Below are 15767 nucleotides of genomic sequence, written 5' to 3'. Positions count from 1 at the left end.
AATAAAAAAATATTTTTTTTCTTTACTTTACATAACCGCCTGCTGCCATAAGTCTTTGACGCCAACCCATACCAGCTAATGAAGGTTGACTTGGTTTAGTTTGGAAACTAAACTTTGGTTTTGGTTTATCTTCAGTTTTTGGTTTTTCTTCTTCTATCGGTTTTTCGTCACTTTTCGGTTCCTCTGACTTTACCTCACCTGCAGGAACAGTTGTGTCGTTAACATCTTCATAAATATCATATGCCATTTGTTTTTGTTTTCCTTTCAACTTTTTGTGTTTGTTGTAAAGTTTAGAATATTTCGACTCTAAGTCAATGAGATGTTCTATAATGAACTGCTGGTCAGTGAAGTAAACTTTTCCATCTGTTGTCTCGAAAGCTCCTTCAGACTTCAATATTTTATTTGTGAGAGTCTGTTTCTTTTTGAGATACTTGCCGTTCCATTTCTATGAAAAGTGACTTTGTAGTTAGGGTTTGTATTTCCAGACCTGGCACTTTCTATTATTGAATTTTTCTCTTCATCTGTAAGTTCTTTGACGGGTTTTGACAATGGTTCTGAACTTTTTGTTTGTGGTGTCAAATCTACCGTTTCAACTTCTTCGGTCATTTCATCTCAGTAAAAATTTTTAGTTTGGTTTGTTTTCAACTGGTTGTTGTTGTTTTTTAAGTCGGTCTAAAACTTCCTGAGGTATAGGAAGAACTTGACAAACACGTTGTGTAACTGCTGGAAGTCGACAAATCCATCTTGAACCCATTTGTCTCAATGCTGTATTGTTCATTTCATCTCAGTAAAAAACTTTACATCCCCCACGTTTGAGGCGGTTGAGGTTGGTTATTGTTTACCCACTGTTGTGCATGGTTATATCCTCTGTTAAAGAATCTTTCACCTTGGTCCATATAGTGTCCTGCTTGGTTATAGTAGTCATTTGCTTTTGTTATAATAGTTTCCTGCTTGTCTTCCTACATTGTCCATCCATCCTTGAACTTTTCCTCTTGTTTCAGGATTTGGAATAAGATTTGTTGCATCTCGTGCTACATCCCAACCTTTCTGTACAGTTTGTATAATAGGTTGTGCTTTCTCTTTAAGTATACCTAATGTACTCAAAATCTTCCTTCCAACCCCAAATACACCTCTGGCTATTGTTCCCACTGCGGGTAAAAATCTAGATGCAACTCCTGCTAATGCGCCAAATAAACCCATTTCTTATAGGATAAAAATGACGAATCTAAACAAGGACCCCTATGTTTCTAAAGCAACAAAAAAAGCACTCATGATAAAAATCTTTAGTTCAACACCAAATGCTTGGTTTATGGATATCTTGGAAAACATTCCGAGTATAGAGAAGATGGACCACCATACTGGTTAATATTTGTCGGTCAAAACACAAGATACTGTGAAGCCATACCATTATGGTCCAAAAATATTTTAGATGTGAAAACTGCTTTGACAATATTCGTTGACAAATACCATCCAACAAAACTGACATCTGACTATGAAAGTTCTTTCAAATCAGATGATGTAAAAAACTATCTGCGTTCAAAAAATGTAAACCAATATTTCATTGTCGACCAAAACCATTCTGCTCTTGGTGTCATTGACGGTTGTATAAAAATGTTAAGAGACTTAAACCAACCACAAGGTGGTGAAGCAAATGAAATGTCATATGACGACAAGTATAGACACTTCTCCATGGCAAAGATGAGACAAGTTTTAAATATTTACAACAACCGTAAACAAAAAGGTTTGGGAAACCACTCCCCCGAAGAAATGAAAAACAACCCTGACTAGAGAAAGACTATATATTTAATAATTTAGTCAAAAGAGACAAACAAGAAAGAATGCCGGGCTTCAACTTAAGAAGGCGACAAAGTAAAAATAGAAATACCTAAACGCGACCCATATGAAAAATACTATTGACTATGACAACAATGGGAACCCGACAGGTACTCACATTCGTGTTTCGTAAAAATAGAAGAAAGTATTACAAGAGAATATTATGAAGTTTTAGGCAAACATGGCAAAATGTACAGACTGCAAGCAGAAGATAAAACTACTATTGTCAGACCTCGTTTCAAACTTGTCAAAGTTCAAGGTGGTATACTTTCAAAGACAGTTCCTAACAAATATAAGACAACTCCTGACGAATATGCTAAAGAAGTTGAAAATGACGACTAAGCATTTCTATACCATGCGTAAACTGTCATGTAAGGTGGCATGTATTCTTTACTTTGTCCCGTTGTTTGCGTATATCCCGAAACGCGATGTGTATGGTTTCCTCCTCCCTCAGTGTTACTCCAGTAACAATTTATGGCAAACTGAACGTTGTCTTTAACATCATATCCTTTACCTTTTGTCATTGCTGACCAATCCCAATATCTATGCTTATGCCAACCTGCTTGAGATGTACTTAAATCTATGTAGTGACTATGTGCAGGTAAATTTTCACCTGAAATCGTTTTACTTCCACCTGTTTCCTTTGAAGAGTTTGCACAATACAAAAACCTGTCGACTATTTGAGTCCAAGTTCCAAAACCCAGAACTGTTTCTGGTCTGGTAGAGTTCATTGAAACATATAATGAGCCAACCGGGTACATAAGATTCGGCAAAATTTGTTTAAGCACATTGAGTTCCTGTCTTAGATGCATAATACTATTGTCATTAGATATCAAAGTATCTACAAGACTTGTTGCCGGTGGTATTGTTGGACCTTTACTTGGCAAGGTTGTGTTTAGTGTAATATCATCTGCTGTAAAGGTTGTAAAACTTGTATGTGTATGAGTCTTATCTGCTTTCTTCTCTAACTCATCGTTAACATAAGTTTTATCTGCTTTAAGGTCTAAACATCCTGAAACCCATCCTGTATCGGCTTTAGTTTTTAAAATCTTTGATGTCCGTTCATGGTACCATTCAGCCCTTTCTATAATTTCTTTATCTTTTTCATCCACATATTCCTTATCCGCCTTCTTCACTAACACACTAGCCATAAGTCCCTTATCTACCTTATTTTCAAGGCTAACGTTTAAGTCTGTTATTTCAGATATAGAATGTGTATGAGTCTTTTTAGAATATTCGTTTTCAGCTCTTGTCACTTCACTTGACATTTTATTGTCAACATATGTTTTGTCTGCTAGTTCAGGATGAGTATGTTCTTTTGTTGCATAAGCATTGTTAGCTCTTTCTTCTTCTTTTGCTATTGCATCGTCTACATATTCTTTGTCAGCTTTGTTGTCAACATCTGCTTTCAAAAGAAGTTCATTTATAGGTTTCTCGTTTAAAGTTCCTTTTGTTGGATTTATACAGACAGTATTGTTCTTCTTGTCTTGAAATAGAAACTCATCTGTCATTGGGTTTAATGTCAGTTTTAAGTTTCCTTCTTTCAATGACTCAGATATCTTAGAATAGTTTGAAAAGTTTGTTGTGTTCTTATTTAGAGCTTGCATAATGAGTTGTCGGTTGTGTTGTATTTCTCTCATGGAAGCAATATCTTTCGACATTTTTATTCTAGATAAAATATGCTTTCAATAGAAAAAGAAAATTCAAGAGTTGCTACAACTAAACCATTAGATGAACTTTTACTAATGTCGGTCAAAAGTTTGAGACAGATACCGTAAAGCATGAAGGCTATCGTTTTGACTACCCATTAAGATGGCTAAGAGACCCATCTGTCACAAAAGCTATTGGCTTTCGTAGAATGAAGTTCATTTCAGAAGCCATACATGGTTTCCCATTTACGGTCGGTTTTGAAGTTCGATACTATAACAAAGAAAAACGTATGTATGAGAAATTTGAACAGGGAAAACTTTTACAAGTTAGTTTGCTTGTAAACTTAGAAACAACTCTTCAAGCTTTTCAAGAAAAAATAAACGATATCTATATCGAATATGCAAACCAGTATAACATTGACGAAGGAGAATACCATCTCGATATTATTTATGACAGGAAAAATGCAACTGTTAAAATCAATAGAATAGAAGACCTTGGAGAAAACGTTTATATTTCTACAAAATATAACAACTTGGCATGGTATAGATTTATGAGGATGTTAAATCAGCCTGCAGCATATCCAGTACACCCAGACTTTTATGAAGTCGAAAACCCTAATGGAACATATGAAAATGTTTTCGACCAAGATGCTATTATTGTTCATGCTTCATTTTCTGGCGCCCAAAACTCTTTCTTATGCTTGGCAAATGACTTTTACGAAAAACCTACAAAGTTATACGAACCACCAAGTGGAAGTATTTCAGACTTTCAAGTATGGTTTACTACAGATGGAAGAAAAAGAATAATTCCATTATACCATGTGTTTTACTTAGAACTTAGTTTCATATACAACTACTATCGAACGGTAAAAATATAATTTTTTAATACGGTTGAGGTGTTGGATTTGGTTGCCAACTAGACTGTGGTGCAGGTTCAGGCTGTTGTATAACAGGAGCTTGTTCTTCTGGTTCAGGGTCTTTAGGTATAATACCAACAAACTGACCTACTCTTTTACCAATATTTTTGACTCCGTTCCAAATTCCTCTTCCTACGGTTTTGACGCCATTCCATATACCTCTTCCAACATTTCGAAAGAAGTTTCCTATCTTACTGAAGAAACCCATTTTACTATATGTAAAAATCTAATGTCCGCCTAGTCTCTTACGTTTCCTGTTGAGTTCCATAGCATTCTTTAACTGGAGCTCATACATTCTGTTTCTCCTCTGGTAGAAAACATATTCTGGGTCAACTCCTGTGTTCGCGTCATCTGCATAAAGTTGTTTATATCCCACTTCAGGGTTTGTATAAAACTCTTTCCATCTCATATTTGCATACCATGGTGGCAAACCTAACGCAGCGTCATTTGACATGGCAGTTTGCATTTGTACATCTGTTGGCACTTGACCATAGTTTGCCATTGCAGTTTGTATTCTAACTTCATTTGGAATATTCTCTGGGTTTGGTTGTCCAGGTTGCTGTGCATTCGCTAAGTTCTGTGCGTCCATTTAATATTAGATAAAAATATCTCTTACGAGTACATATACTGAACATTTGCAGGCATTGGTTCATCTTCATATTCTCTGTACTTTTCTGCCACGTCAAATAAATAAATGACACAATGGAAAAAACCTAAAACAAGTAGTCCTATTTCAAACCACATTTACTTACTAATAAAATTTCTTTGTTATGACACTTTCTCCGGTTTATAGGACCTCTCTCATATTCTATCTTGTCATATCTAAACTCATAGTCATGTATGTCCTCTAACCATCTCATAACGGTTTCCAAACCACTTTTATCGGATGTAAAGTAAAAGCATGGATGGTTATGTATAACGTCTAAAGTTTCTAAAGAGTCTCTCAAAGTCCAGTCTACTTGGTATTGAAAATCCCATGTGTTATAGAACGGCGGGTCCACTATAAAGAAAACATTTTCCTTGTCTTTATATTTTTCATACAACTCTGTCCAATGACATCTCACAAACTCTATACCCTCAATATATTTTCTATGTCCTCTTTGAAAACATGTGTATAGTTAAGATATAAAACTTTTGACATAAGTGTTTCAATGTCATGAACTCTTATAGAACCACTATATAATAGTCTAGCAGATATACTATCCCAGTCTATATATTCTGCTTTTTTCAAAACCTCTCTCACAATATTTTTCTTATCTAATGGTATACGTTCCATCTTACCTATAGGTATCTTTTCTTTTAACTCTTTCAATATATTGTTTGTGTCTGGAATATGTTTGAGACGGTCCATATAGTTGTCGAAGTCATTGCATATAATCTTTGAGTCTGGGAATATTGTATGGCACAAATGGGATATATAGAAACTTCCACCGAACAAATCTACAAATGTTAGACCATTCGGTAGTTTCTTAAGTTCTCTCAATATAATATCTTTACATTTACCCTTATTTCCAAAGAACGGTAACGGTGGTTTTGTAAAATTCATTTATATATAATAATAAAAATGTTTTTTCCTGAAAAGTGACAGAAAAGTGACAAAACATGAAAACATATATAATTTGTGAAAAGCGACACATTATATAATGTTTTCGACCCAGAAGAAGGCTTCTTCCCAGAAGCAATGGAGGAAGAAGAAGAGTCCTCCGAATTCACACCAGAAGACTAACAATTTTCCGAATAAAAACTTCATTTATACTAAACATCTTCGGGGCTAGAGGGCACGAAGTGCCTGGAAGCCCCACTACCTTTTTTTTTTTTTTTTTTAATTAATTCATATTGATGACATTAAACGATCAAATCTTTTGTAAATCCTCTTACGATAAAATTTTCTAGACTATTTTGAATGGCCACTTAAGGGTGCGCCCGGGAGGATCATGTAAACTTCAGAATTTAGAACCTTAATTTTTAAGCAATAACTTGGTACCTAAATAGGTAGGAAAACTCTAAAAATATCAAAAAATACAACTTGGCTCCATAATAATCCTGTCATGGTGGCTGTTTGTATCCCCTAGTATTTTCCTCTTGAATCTCTTTTTCTGTCGAAATTAAATTCAAATCTCAGAAGTAGAAGTGAATAATCGACTTATTACTGCTATTATACGAATAAATGTTCCATATTAAGTTCTGTCAAAATGTAAGCTATTCAATTCTATCGTCGGGGGAAGTATCACAAATCTATCAATTTTTTTGTAAAAGTATACAAAAACATATGGTGTTCAATTAGTTTATAATAATATAAATATTAAGATTATCCAAAATAAGAAAAACTAGGTTTTGAGAACACTTTTGAGATGATAATCAAAATATTTTGATTGAAAAATAATATATTATTTATCAGATATAGAATGGATTTTTTCAAATTTAAAAATTCTGAAAAATAAACAGTTTTGTAAAGTAAAAAAAATGAACGAAAACTCGAGACCTCGTATTCCAAATGAATGGGTAAGATATATGTATGAAAAACTTGAAAGTGGTGAGGAAGGATGTCAATTTGGAAGAAAAGTGAGAAAATTTTGATTGTGAACTCATCTCTAATATTTTGGCTCCTTAATATATTTGAATCATGATCTTTGAGAAGAGTTCTCAAAAGTATTCACAAAAGCTATTTTTCCTTGAAATTTAAAAATCCTGTTTATCATATATTACCGAATTCAATTCCCTACATATTTCAAAATATTCTATGAACATTCAATTTTTGAAAAAAAAACATATTTTTTCCAAATATATTTATTATCATATTTCTAATAATATTTCCTAAAGCGTCACTTTTTACTTCCTCGACGATTATTTCCTCTCAAAAAATTCAATAGCTTACATTTTGACAGAACTTAATATGAAACAGGAGATTAAAGTTTGGCAGAGTTGATGGAGAATGAAAAATCATCTTCAATTTTTTAAGGGTGCACCCGCATGTACGTTTATTTGAGAGGAGGAGGATTACCCTCTCAATTTTGAAAGCTTCGTTAACTTAATATCTCGATGAATATTGGATTAAAATTGAATTTGCCCATACCAATATATCTGATACAATATCCTTAAGTTTTACTAAAAAGAATTTTTTAAAATCCCTGCAGATTCGGGGATTTTTAAATTTTTTGATTTTTTTCGAAAATTTTTCGGAAAAAAAATATTTTCAGAAGAGCCTTAACGGCTAAGTTTTATGTTTAATGTTGAGTATCAAAAAGAATGGACATCTGATATAGCCATCATATATCCCAGAAGCAAATAAAAATTCTGACTTTTTAAGCATAAAAAATGAAATTTTATTTTTTGCAAAAAACAGGCCACCCGGATGTACGTTTATTTGAGAGGAGGAGGATTAAATTTTTGAAAGCACTAAAATTTGTAAATATGCTAGTTATATAATAATATGCATTATTTTAAAAATAAAAATTAAAGCACGTTAAAATCTTTTTTGATGAATTTTTACAAAAGCTACTCAGGATAATGCAAGATATGAGTAGTTAAACATAAATTTCAAATCAGATTTTACTTATAATAAATATTTTAAATTTCCGAAAATTAAGTTCAGATCGACTCTATACGTAGTAAATACTAAATAAGGTCCCAAAAACCTATTAAACAGTATCAAAACTATCAAGATTGTAATGTTTTTGAAGAAAAATTTATAGAATTATGGACTTCAAACAGATATTATGTAAATAAAAATAATATAATGAATTTATTTATGTTTCATATTAAGTTCTGTCAAAATGTAAGCTATTGAATTTTTTGAGAGGGAAATAATCGTCGAGGAAAAAGTGACGCTTTAGGAAATATTATTAGAAATATGAAACACCGTTTTTGATATGGTCATTCATAGTGCTGCATAATTCATATCAGTAAGTAATTTCGGAAACCAGATAAAAAATATTAATTTGCCCAACCATTGCTGCACCATGTGAAATTAAAAGTTTGACCAATTTTTTTTCCTATTATATGATGTTGCAGTATAAAGAGCGGGTTTTCCATTATTATCTCTTTCATTGATATTTATACTGTGTGAAATAAGAAGTTATGCTGTTTCTTTACTATTATTGAGTGTTGCAATATGAAGAGCTGTTTCTCCATCTTTATCTTTTTCGTTGATATTTGCACCATGTGAAATAAGAAATTCTACTTTTTTTTGCTCCGAGTATGCACTGCCTCATGAAGAACTGTTTTTCCATTTATACACTTTTCCATTGATATTCGCACCATGTGAAATAAGAAATTCGGCTGTTTCTTTTCTATTATAACGTGTGCATCATGAAGAGTGATTTCTCTATATTAATTTTTTTTCATTGATATTCGCATAAACAGAAAGGAAGTATTTGCAAAGAGATGATATATCAAATATTGTTGAGTAAATAAAGAATTTGTTAGAATTATTAGTCTGATCGAAATAGACGAAAAATGCATCAAGATTTTTACACCATCCACAATGAGCTAAATTGATCTCAATATTGTGTGAAATAATTGCATATTCCCTGCAATTTTGATTTGGTTATTTATGTTTCAAGCATTCACTCATGATCTCTGAATTACCTCTCAAAAATGATAATTCTAGGCATTTTTGAGTTATTTCTAAGTTAAATTTAGTTCTCAATAACTTGAAACAATCAACTGCACCATGATAACAACATAATTCAAGGAAGGAAAATTCTTCCTTAGGATTTGGATATAATCTGCTTTTTAGTATTTGATCTTTATCAAATCTATCTATTTCAGTGAATGCAATGAACCTCCCTAAGTCATTACACATAAGAGGAAGGATTACCATTATTGTTAAAAGGCTCTTCCATATAGACTTATATTATCTGAGGGGCACGAAGAAATATTGAAAGATTGAGGCTAATACAAGTTGAACCTTTCATCTTCTCTACAGACTGCGTTAAAAAATATAGAAGATAAATAAACTCATGTTATGCAAAATATGCTGATGAAATATGCAAATACCGAGAGCACACTTTATGTGAGAATTGTATATGACAAACAAAATTCACAAGTGTCATTTCAAAATCTACGAAGACAATCCAAAGAAAGACGAACAAATATATAACAGAATTCACTGCAATGTCATGGTATTATTTGCAAAGAATGTTAAATCAGAAAGTCGAACTTCCTTTAGCAAATATTTACAGTCGATATGCAAGAGATGAACCATATTTATTTAAAGATGTTTTCGACCAGTGCTATTATTGTTCATGCTTCATTTTCTGGCGCCCAAAACTCTTTTTTATGCTTGGCAAATGACTTTTACGAAAAACCTACAAAGTTATACGAACCACCAAGTGGAAGTATTTCAGACTTTCAAGTATGGTTTACTACAGATGGAAGAAAAAGAATAATTCCATTATACCATGGTTTTACTTAGAACTTAGTTTCATATACAACTACTATCGAACGGTAAAAATATAATTTTTTAATACGGTTGAGGTGTTGGATTTGGTTGCCAACTGACTGTGGTGCAGGTTCAGGCTGTTGTATAACAGGAGCTTGTTCTTCTGGTTCAGGGTCTTTAGTATAATACCAACAAACTGACCTACTCTTTTACCAAATTTTTGACCCGTTCCAAATTCCTCTTCCTACGGTTTTACCATTCCATTATACTCTTCCAACATTTCGAAAGAAGTTTCCTATCTTACTGAAGAAACCCATTTTACTATATGTAAAAATCTAATGTCCGCCTAGTCTCTTACGTTTCCTGTTGAGTTCCATAGCATTCTTTAACTGGAGCTCATACATTCTGTTTCTCCTCTGGTAGAAAACATATTCTGGGTCAACTCCTGTGTTCGCGTCATCTGCATAAAGTTGTTTATATCCCACTTCAGGGTTTGTATAAACTCTTTCCATCTCATATTTGCATACCATGGTGGCAAACCTAACGCAGCGTCATTTGACATGGCAGTTTGCATTTGTACATCTGTTGGCACTTGACCATAGTTTGCCATTGCAGTTTGTATTCTAACTTCATTTGGAATATTCTCTGGGTTTGGTTGTCCAGGTTGCTGTGCATTCGCTAAGTTCTGTGCGTCCATTTAATATTAGATAAAAATATCTCTTACGAGTACATATACTGAACATTTGCAGGCATTGGTTCATCTTCATATTCTCTGTACTTTTCTGCCACGTCAAATAAATAAATGACACAATGGAAAAAACCTAAAACAAGTAGTCCTATTTCAAACCACATTTACTTACTAATAAAATTTCTTTGTTATGACACTTTCTCGCGTTTATAGACCTCTCTCATATTCTATCTTGTCATATCTAAACTCATAGTCATGTATGTCCTCTAACCATCTCATAACGGTTTCCAAACCACTTTAATCGAATGTAAAGTAAAAGCATGGATGGTTATGTAAAACGTCTAAAGTTTCTAAAGAGTCTCTCAAAGTCCAGTCTACTTGGTATTGAAAATCCCATGTGTTATAGAACGGCGGGTCCACTATAAAGAAAACATTTTCCTTGTCTTTATATTTTTCATACAACTCTGTCCAATGACATCTCACAAACTCTATACCCTCAATATATTTTTCTATGTCCTCTTTGAAAACATTTGTATAGTTAAGATATAAAACTTTTGACATAAGTGTTTCAATGTCATGAACTCTTATAGACCACTATATAATAGTCTAGCAGATATACTATCCCGAGTCAATATACTCTGCTTTTTCAAAACCTCTCCTACATATTTTTCTTATCTAATGGTATACGTTCCATCTTACCTATAGGTATCTTTTCTTTTAACTCTTCAATATTTTGTTTTGTGTCTGGATATGTTTGAGACGGTCATATAGTTGTCGAAGTCATTGCATATAATCTTTGAGTCGGAAATATTGTATGGCACAAATGGATATATAGAAACTTCCACCGAACAATCTACAAATGTTAGACCATTCGGTAGTTTCTTAAGTCTCTCAATATAATATCTTTACATTACTTCTTATTTCCAAAGAAGGGTAACGGTGGTTTTGTAAAATTCATTTTATATATATAATAAAAATGTTTTTTCCTGAAAAGTGACAGAAAAGTGACGGGGGGTTAGAGGGCACGAAGTGCCTGGAAGCCCCACTCCCTTTTTTTTTTTTTTTTTTTTTTTTTTTTTTTTTTTTTATGAATATATATTCTATATAAGAATGACGCTACATTCAATCTAAGACCAATATCTCAAAGAATTCCTCATTTAAGTATTACTTTTCATTGTTTTTTAAAAAATATCTTTGCTTATTTGTTCACATTTTTGACATTTATTATATGTTTTTAATCATATTTCCGATGATATGAATATATATTTATATAAGAATGACGCTACATTCAATCTAAGACCAATATCTCAAAGAATTCCTCATTTAAGTATTACTTTTCATTGTTTTTTAAAAATATCTTTGCTTATTTGTTCACATTTTTGACATTTATTATATGCTTTTATCATATTTCCGATGATATGAATATATATTCTATATAAGAATGACGCTACATTCAATCTAAGACATATATCAAAGAATTCCTCATTTAAGTATTACTTTTCATTGTTTTTTAAAAAAATATCTTTGCTTATTTGTTCACATTTTTGACATTTATTATATGCTTTTTATCATATTTCCGATGATATGAATATATATTCTATATAAGAATGACGCTACATTCAATCTAAGACCAATATCTCAAAGAATTCCTCATTTAAGTATTACTTTTCATTGTTTTTTAAAAATATCTTTGCTTATTTGTTCACATTTTTGACATTTATTATATGCTTTTTATCATATTTCCGATGATATGAATATATATTCTATATAAGAATGACGCTACATTCAATCTAAGACCAATATCTCAAAGAATTCCTCATTTAAGTATTACTTTTCATTGTTTTTTAAAAAATATCTTTGCTTATTTGTTCACATTTTTGACATTTATTATATGCTTTTTATCATATTTCCGATGATATGAATATATATTCTATATAAGAATGACGCTACATTCAATCTAAGACCAATATCTCAAAGAATTCCTCATTTAAGTATTACTTTTCATTGTTTTTTAAAATATCTTTGCTTATTTGTTCACATTTTTGACATTTATTATATGCTTTTTATCATATTTCCGATGATATGATATATATTCTATATAAGAATGACGCTACATTCAATCTAAGACCAATATCTCAAAGAATTCCTCATTTAAAGTTTACTTTTTGTTTTTTAAAAAAATATCTTTGCTTATTTGTTCACATTTTTGACATTTATTATATGCTTTTTATCATATTTCCGATGATATGAATATATATCTATATATAAGAATGGCTACATTCAATCTAAGACCAATTATCTCAAAGAATTCTTCATTTAGTATTACTTTTCATTGTTTTTTAAAAAATATCTTTGCTTATTTGTTCACATTTTTGACTTTATTATATGCTTTTTATATATTTCCGATGATATGAATATATATTCTATATAAGAATGACGTCTATTACTAAGACCAATATCTCAAAGAATTCCTCATTTAAGTATTACTTTTCATTGTTTTTTAAAAAATATCTGCTTATTTGTTCACATTTTTGATTTTTTATGCTTTTTATCATATTTTCCGATGATATGAATATATATTCTATATAAGAATGACGCTACATTCAATCTAAGACCACAATATCTAAGAAATTCCTCATTTAAGTATTACTTTTCATTGTTTTTTAAAATTATCTTTGCTTATTTGTTCACATTTTTGACATTTATTATATGCTTTTTATCATATTTCCGATGATATGAATATATATTCTATATAAGAATGACGCTACATTCAATCTAAGACCAATATCTCAAAGAATTCCTCATTTAAGTATTACTTTTCATTGTTTTTTAAAAAATATCTTTGCTTATTTGTTCACATTTTTGACATTTATTATATGCTTTTTATCATATTTCCGATGATATGAATATATATTCTTATATAAGAATGACGCTACATTCAATCTAAGACCAATATCTCAAAGAATTCCTCATTTAAGTATTACTTTTCATTGTTTTTTAAAAAATATCTTTGCTTATTTGTTCACATTTTGACATTTATTATATGCTTTTTATCATATTTCCGATGATATGAATATATATTCTATATAAGAATGACGCTACATTCAATCTAAGACCAATATCAAAGAAATTCCTCATTTAAGTATTACTTTTCATTGTTTTTTAAAAAATATCTTTGCTTATTTGTTCACATTTTTGACATTTATTATATGCTTTTTATCATATTTCCGATGATATGAATATATATTCTATATAAGAATGACGCTACATTCAATCTAAGACCAATATCTCAAAGAATTCCTCATTTAAGTATTACTTTTCATTGTTTTTTAAAAAATATCTTTGCTTATTTGTTCACATTTTTGACATTTATTATATGCTTTTTATCATATTTCCGATGATATGAATATATATTCTATATAAGAATGACGCTACATTCAATCTAAGACCAATATCTCAAAGAATTCCTCATTTAAGTATTACTTTTCATTGTTTTTTAAAAAATATCTTTGCTTATTTGTTCACATTTTTGACATTTATTATATGCTTTTATATCATATTTCCGATGATATGAATATATATTCTATATAAGAATGACGCTACATTCAATCTAAGACCAATATCTCAAAGAATCCCTCATTTAAGTATTACTTTTCATTGTTTTTAAAAAATATCTTGGCTTATTTGTTCACATTTTTGACATTTATTATATGCTTTTTATCATATTTCCGATGATATGAATATATATTCTATATAAGAATGACGCTACATTCAATCTAAGACCAATATCTCAAAGAATTCCTCATTTAAGTATTACTTTTCATTGTTTTTTAAAAAATATCTTTGCTTATTTGTTCACATTTTTGACATTTATTATATGCTTTTTATCATATTTCCGATGATATGAATATATATTCTATATAAGAATGACGCTACATTCAATCTAAGACCAATATCTCAAAGAATTCCTCATTTAAGTATTACTTTTCATTGTTTTTTAAAAAATATCTTTGCTTATTTGTTCACATTTTTGACATTTATTATATGCTTTTTATCATATTTCCGATGATATGAATATATATTCTATATAAGAATGACGCTACATTCAATTAAGACCAATATCTCAAAGAATTCCTCATTTAAGTATTACTTTTCATTGTTTTTTAAAAAATATCTTTGCTTATTTGTTCACAATTTTTGACATTTATTATATGCTTTTTATCATATTTCCGATGATATGAATATATATTCTATATAAGAATGACGCTACATTCAATCTAAGACCAATATCTCAAAGAATTCCTCATTTAAGTATTACTTTTCATTGTTTTTTAAAAAATATCTTTGCTTATTTGTTCACATTTTTGACATTTATTATATGCTTTTTATCATATTTCGATGATATGAATATATATTCTATATAAGAATGACGCTACATTCAATCTAAGACCAATATCTCAAAGAATTCCTCATTTAAGTATTACTTTTCATTGTTTTTTAAAATATCTTTGCTTATTTGTTCACATTTTTGACATTTATTATATGCTTTTTATCATATTTCCGATGATATGAATATATATTCTATATAAGAATGACGCTACATTCAATCTAAGACCAATATCTCAAAGAATTCCTCATTTAAGTATTATTTTCATTGTTTTTTAAAAAATATCTTTGCTTATTTGTTCACATTTTTGACATTTATTATATGCTTTTTATCATATTTCCGATGATATGAATATATATATTCTATATAAGAATGACGCTACATTCAATCTAAGACCAATATCTCAAAGAATTCCTCATTTAAGTATTACTTTTCATTGTTTTTTAAAAATATCTTTGCTTATTTGTTCACATATTTTGACATTTATTATATGCTTTTTCATATTTCCGATGATATGAATATATATTCTATATAAGAATGACGCTACATTCAATCTAAGACCAATATCTCAAAGAATTCCTCATTTAAGTATTACTTTTCATTGTTTTTTAAAAAAATATCTTTGCTTATTTGTTCACATTTTTGACATTTATTATATGCTTTTTATCATATTTCCGATGATATGAATATATATTCTATATAAGAATGACGCTACATTCAATCTAAACCAATATCTCAAAGAATTCCTCATTTAAGTATTACTTTTCATTGTTTTTTAAAAAATATCTTTGCTTATTTGTTCACATTTTTGACATTTATTATATGCTTTTTATCATATTTCCGATGATATGAAATATATATTCTATATAAGAATGACGCTACATTCAATCTAAGACCAATATGCTCAAGA

At 30.2% G+C, this 15767-nt stretch overlaps 6 protein-coding genes and 1 pseudogene across 7 annotated transcripts, besides 5 other annotated features; 1 reads left to right on the top strand and 6 right to left on the bottom strand.

Moving 5' to 3' along the window:
• Positions 1-6223: part of a mobile genetic element that runs on past the window's edge.
• Positions 23-606, bottom strand: TVAGG3_0549690 (annotated as a pseudogene). The gene has a single exon. A coding segment is annotated over exon 1 (584 nt).
• TVAGG3_0549680 (uncharacterized protein) lies at positions 626-778 on the bottom strand (the record flags this gene model as incomplete). Its single annotated transcript, XM_051238131.1, has 1 exon — positions 626-778. The coding sequence occupies one exon, from the start codon at positions 776-778 to the stop codon at positions 626-628; it is 153 nt and encodes a 50-aa protein (XP_051095955.1).
• TVAGG3_0549670 (phage tail repeat-like family) lies at positions 2172-3494 on the bottom strand (the record flags this gene model as incomplete). The annotated part of the gene is made up of 1 exon (XM_051238130.1): positions 2172-3494. The coding sequence occupies one exon, from the start codon at positions 3492-3494 to the stop codon at positions 2172-2174; it is 1323 nt and encodes a 440-aa protein (XP_051095954.1).
• On the top strand, positions 3773-4360 carry TVAGG3_0549660 (uncharacterized protein; the record flags this gene model as incomplete). The annotated part of the gene is made up of 1 exon (XM_051238129.1): positions 3773-4360. One exon carries the CDS (start codon positions 3773-3775, stop codon positions 4358-4360), a length of 588 nt encoding a protein of 195 aa, XP_051095953.1.
• Positions 4365-4607, bottom strand: TVAGG3_0549650 (serine threonine-protein phosphatase family; the record flags this gene model as incomplete). Its single annotated transcript, XM_051238128.1, has 1 exon — positions 4365-4607. One exon carries the CDS (start codon positions 4605-4607, stop codon positions 4365-4367), a length of 243 nt encoding a protein of 80 aa, XP_051095952.1.
• On the bottom strand, positions 4626-4988 carry TVAGG3_0549640 (uncharacterized protein; the record flags this gene model as incomplete). The annotated part of the gene is made up of 1 exon (XM_051238127.1): positions 4626-4988. The coding sequence occupies one exon, from the start codon at positions 4986-4988 to the stop codon at positions 4626-4628; it is 363 nt and encodes a 120-aa protein (XP_051095951.1).
• Positions 6224-6567: 344 nt separating the features above from the next.
• Positions 6568-6608: a mobile genetic element.
• Positions 6609-7259: 651 nt separating this feature from the next.
• Positions 7260-7300: a mobile genetic element.
• An 848-nt stretch (positions 7301-8148) lies between these two features.
• Positions 8149-8189: a mobile genetic element.
• Positions 8190-8945: 756 nt separating this feature from the next.
• On the bottom strand, positions 8946-9203 carry TVAGG3_0549590 (spectrin binding; the record flags this gene model as incomplete). The annotated part of the gene is made up of 1 exon (XM_001300608.1): positions 8946-9203. The coding sequence occupies one exon, from the start codon at positions 9201-9203 to the stop codon at positions 8946-8948; it is 258 nt and encodes an 85-aa protein (XP_001300609.1).
• Positions 9204-11556: 2353 nt separating this feature from the next.
• Positions 11557-15765: a mobile genetic element.
• Positions 15766-15767: the final 2 nt, after the last annotated feature.

This window comes from Trichomonas vaginalis, chromosome II, assembly GCF_026262505.1.
Source record: "Trichomonas vaginalis G3 chromosome II, whole genome shotgun sequence".
Taxonomy (NCBI): Eukaryota; Parabasalia; order Trichomonadida; family Trichomonadidae; genus Trichomonas; species Trichomonas vaginalis.
This window is presented reverse-complemented; position numbering and strand designations above follow the sequence as displayed.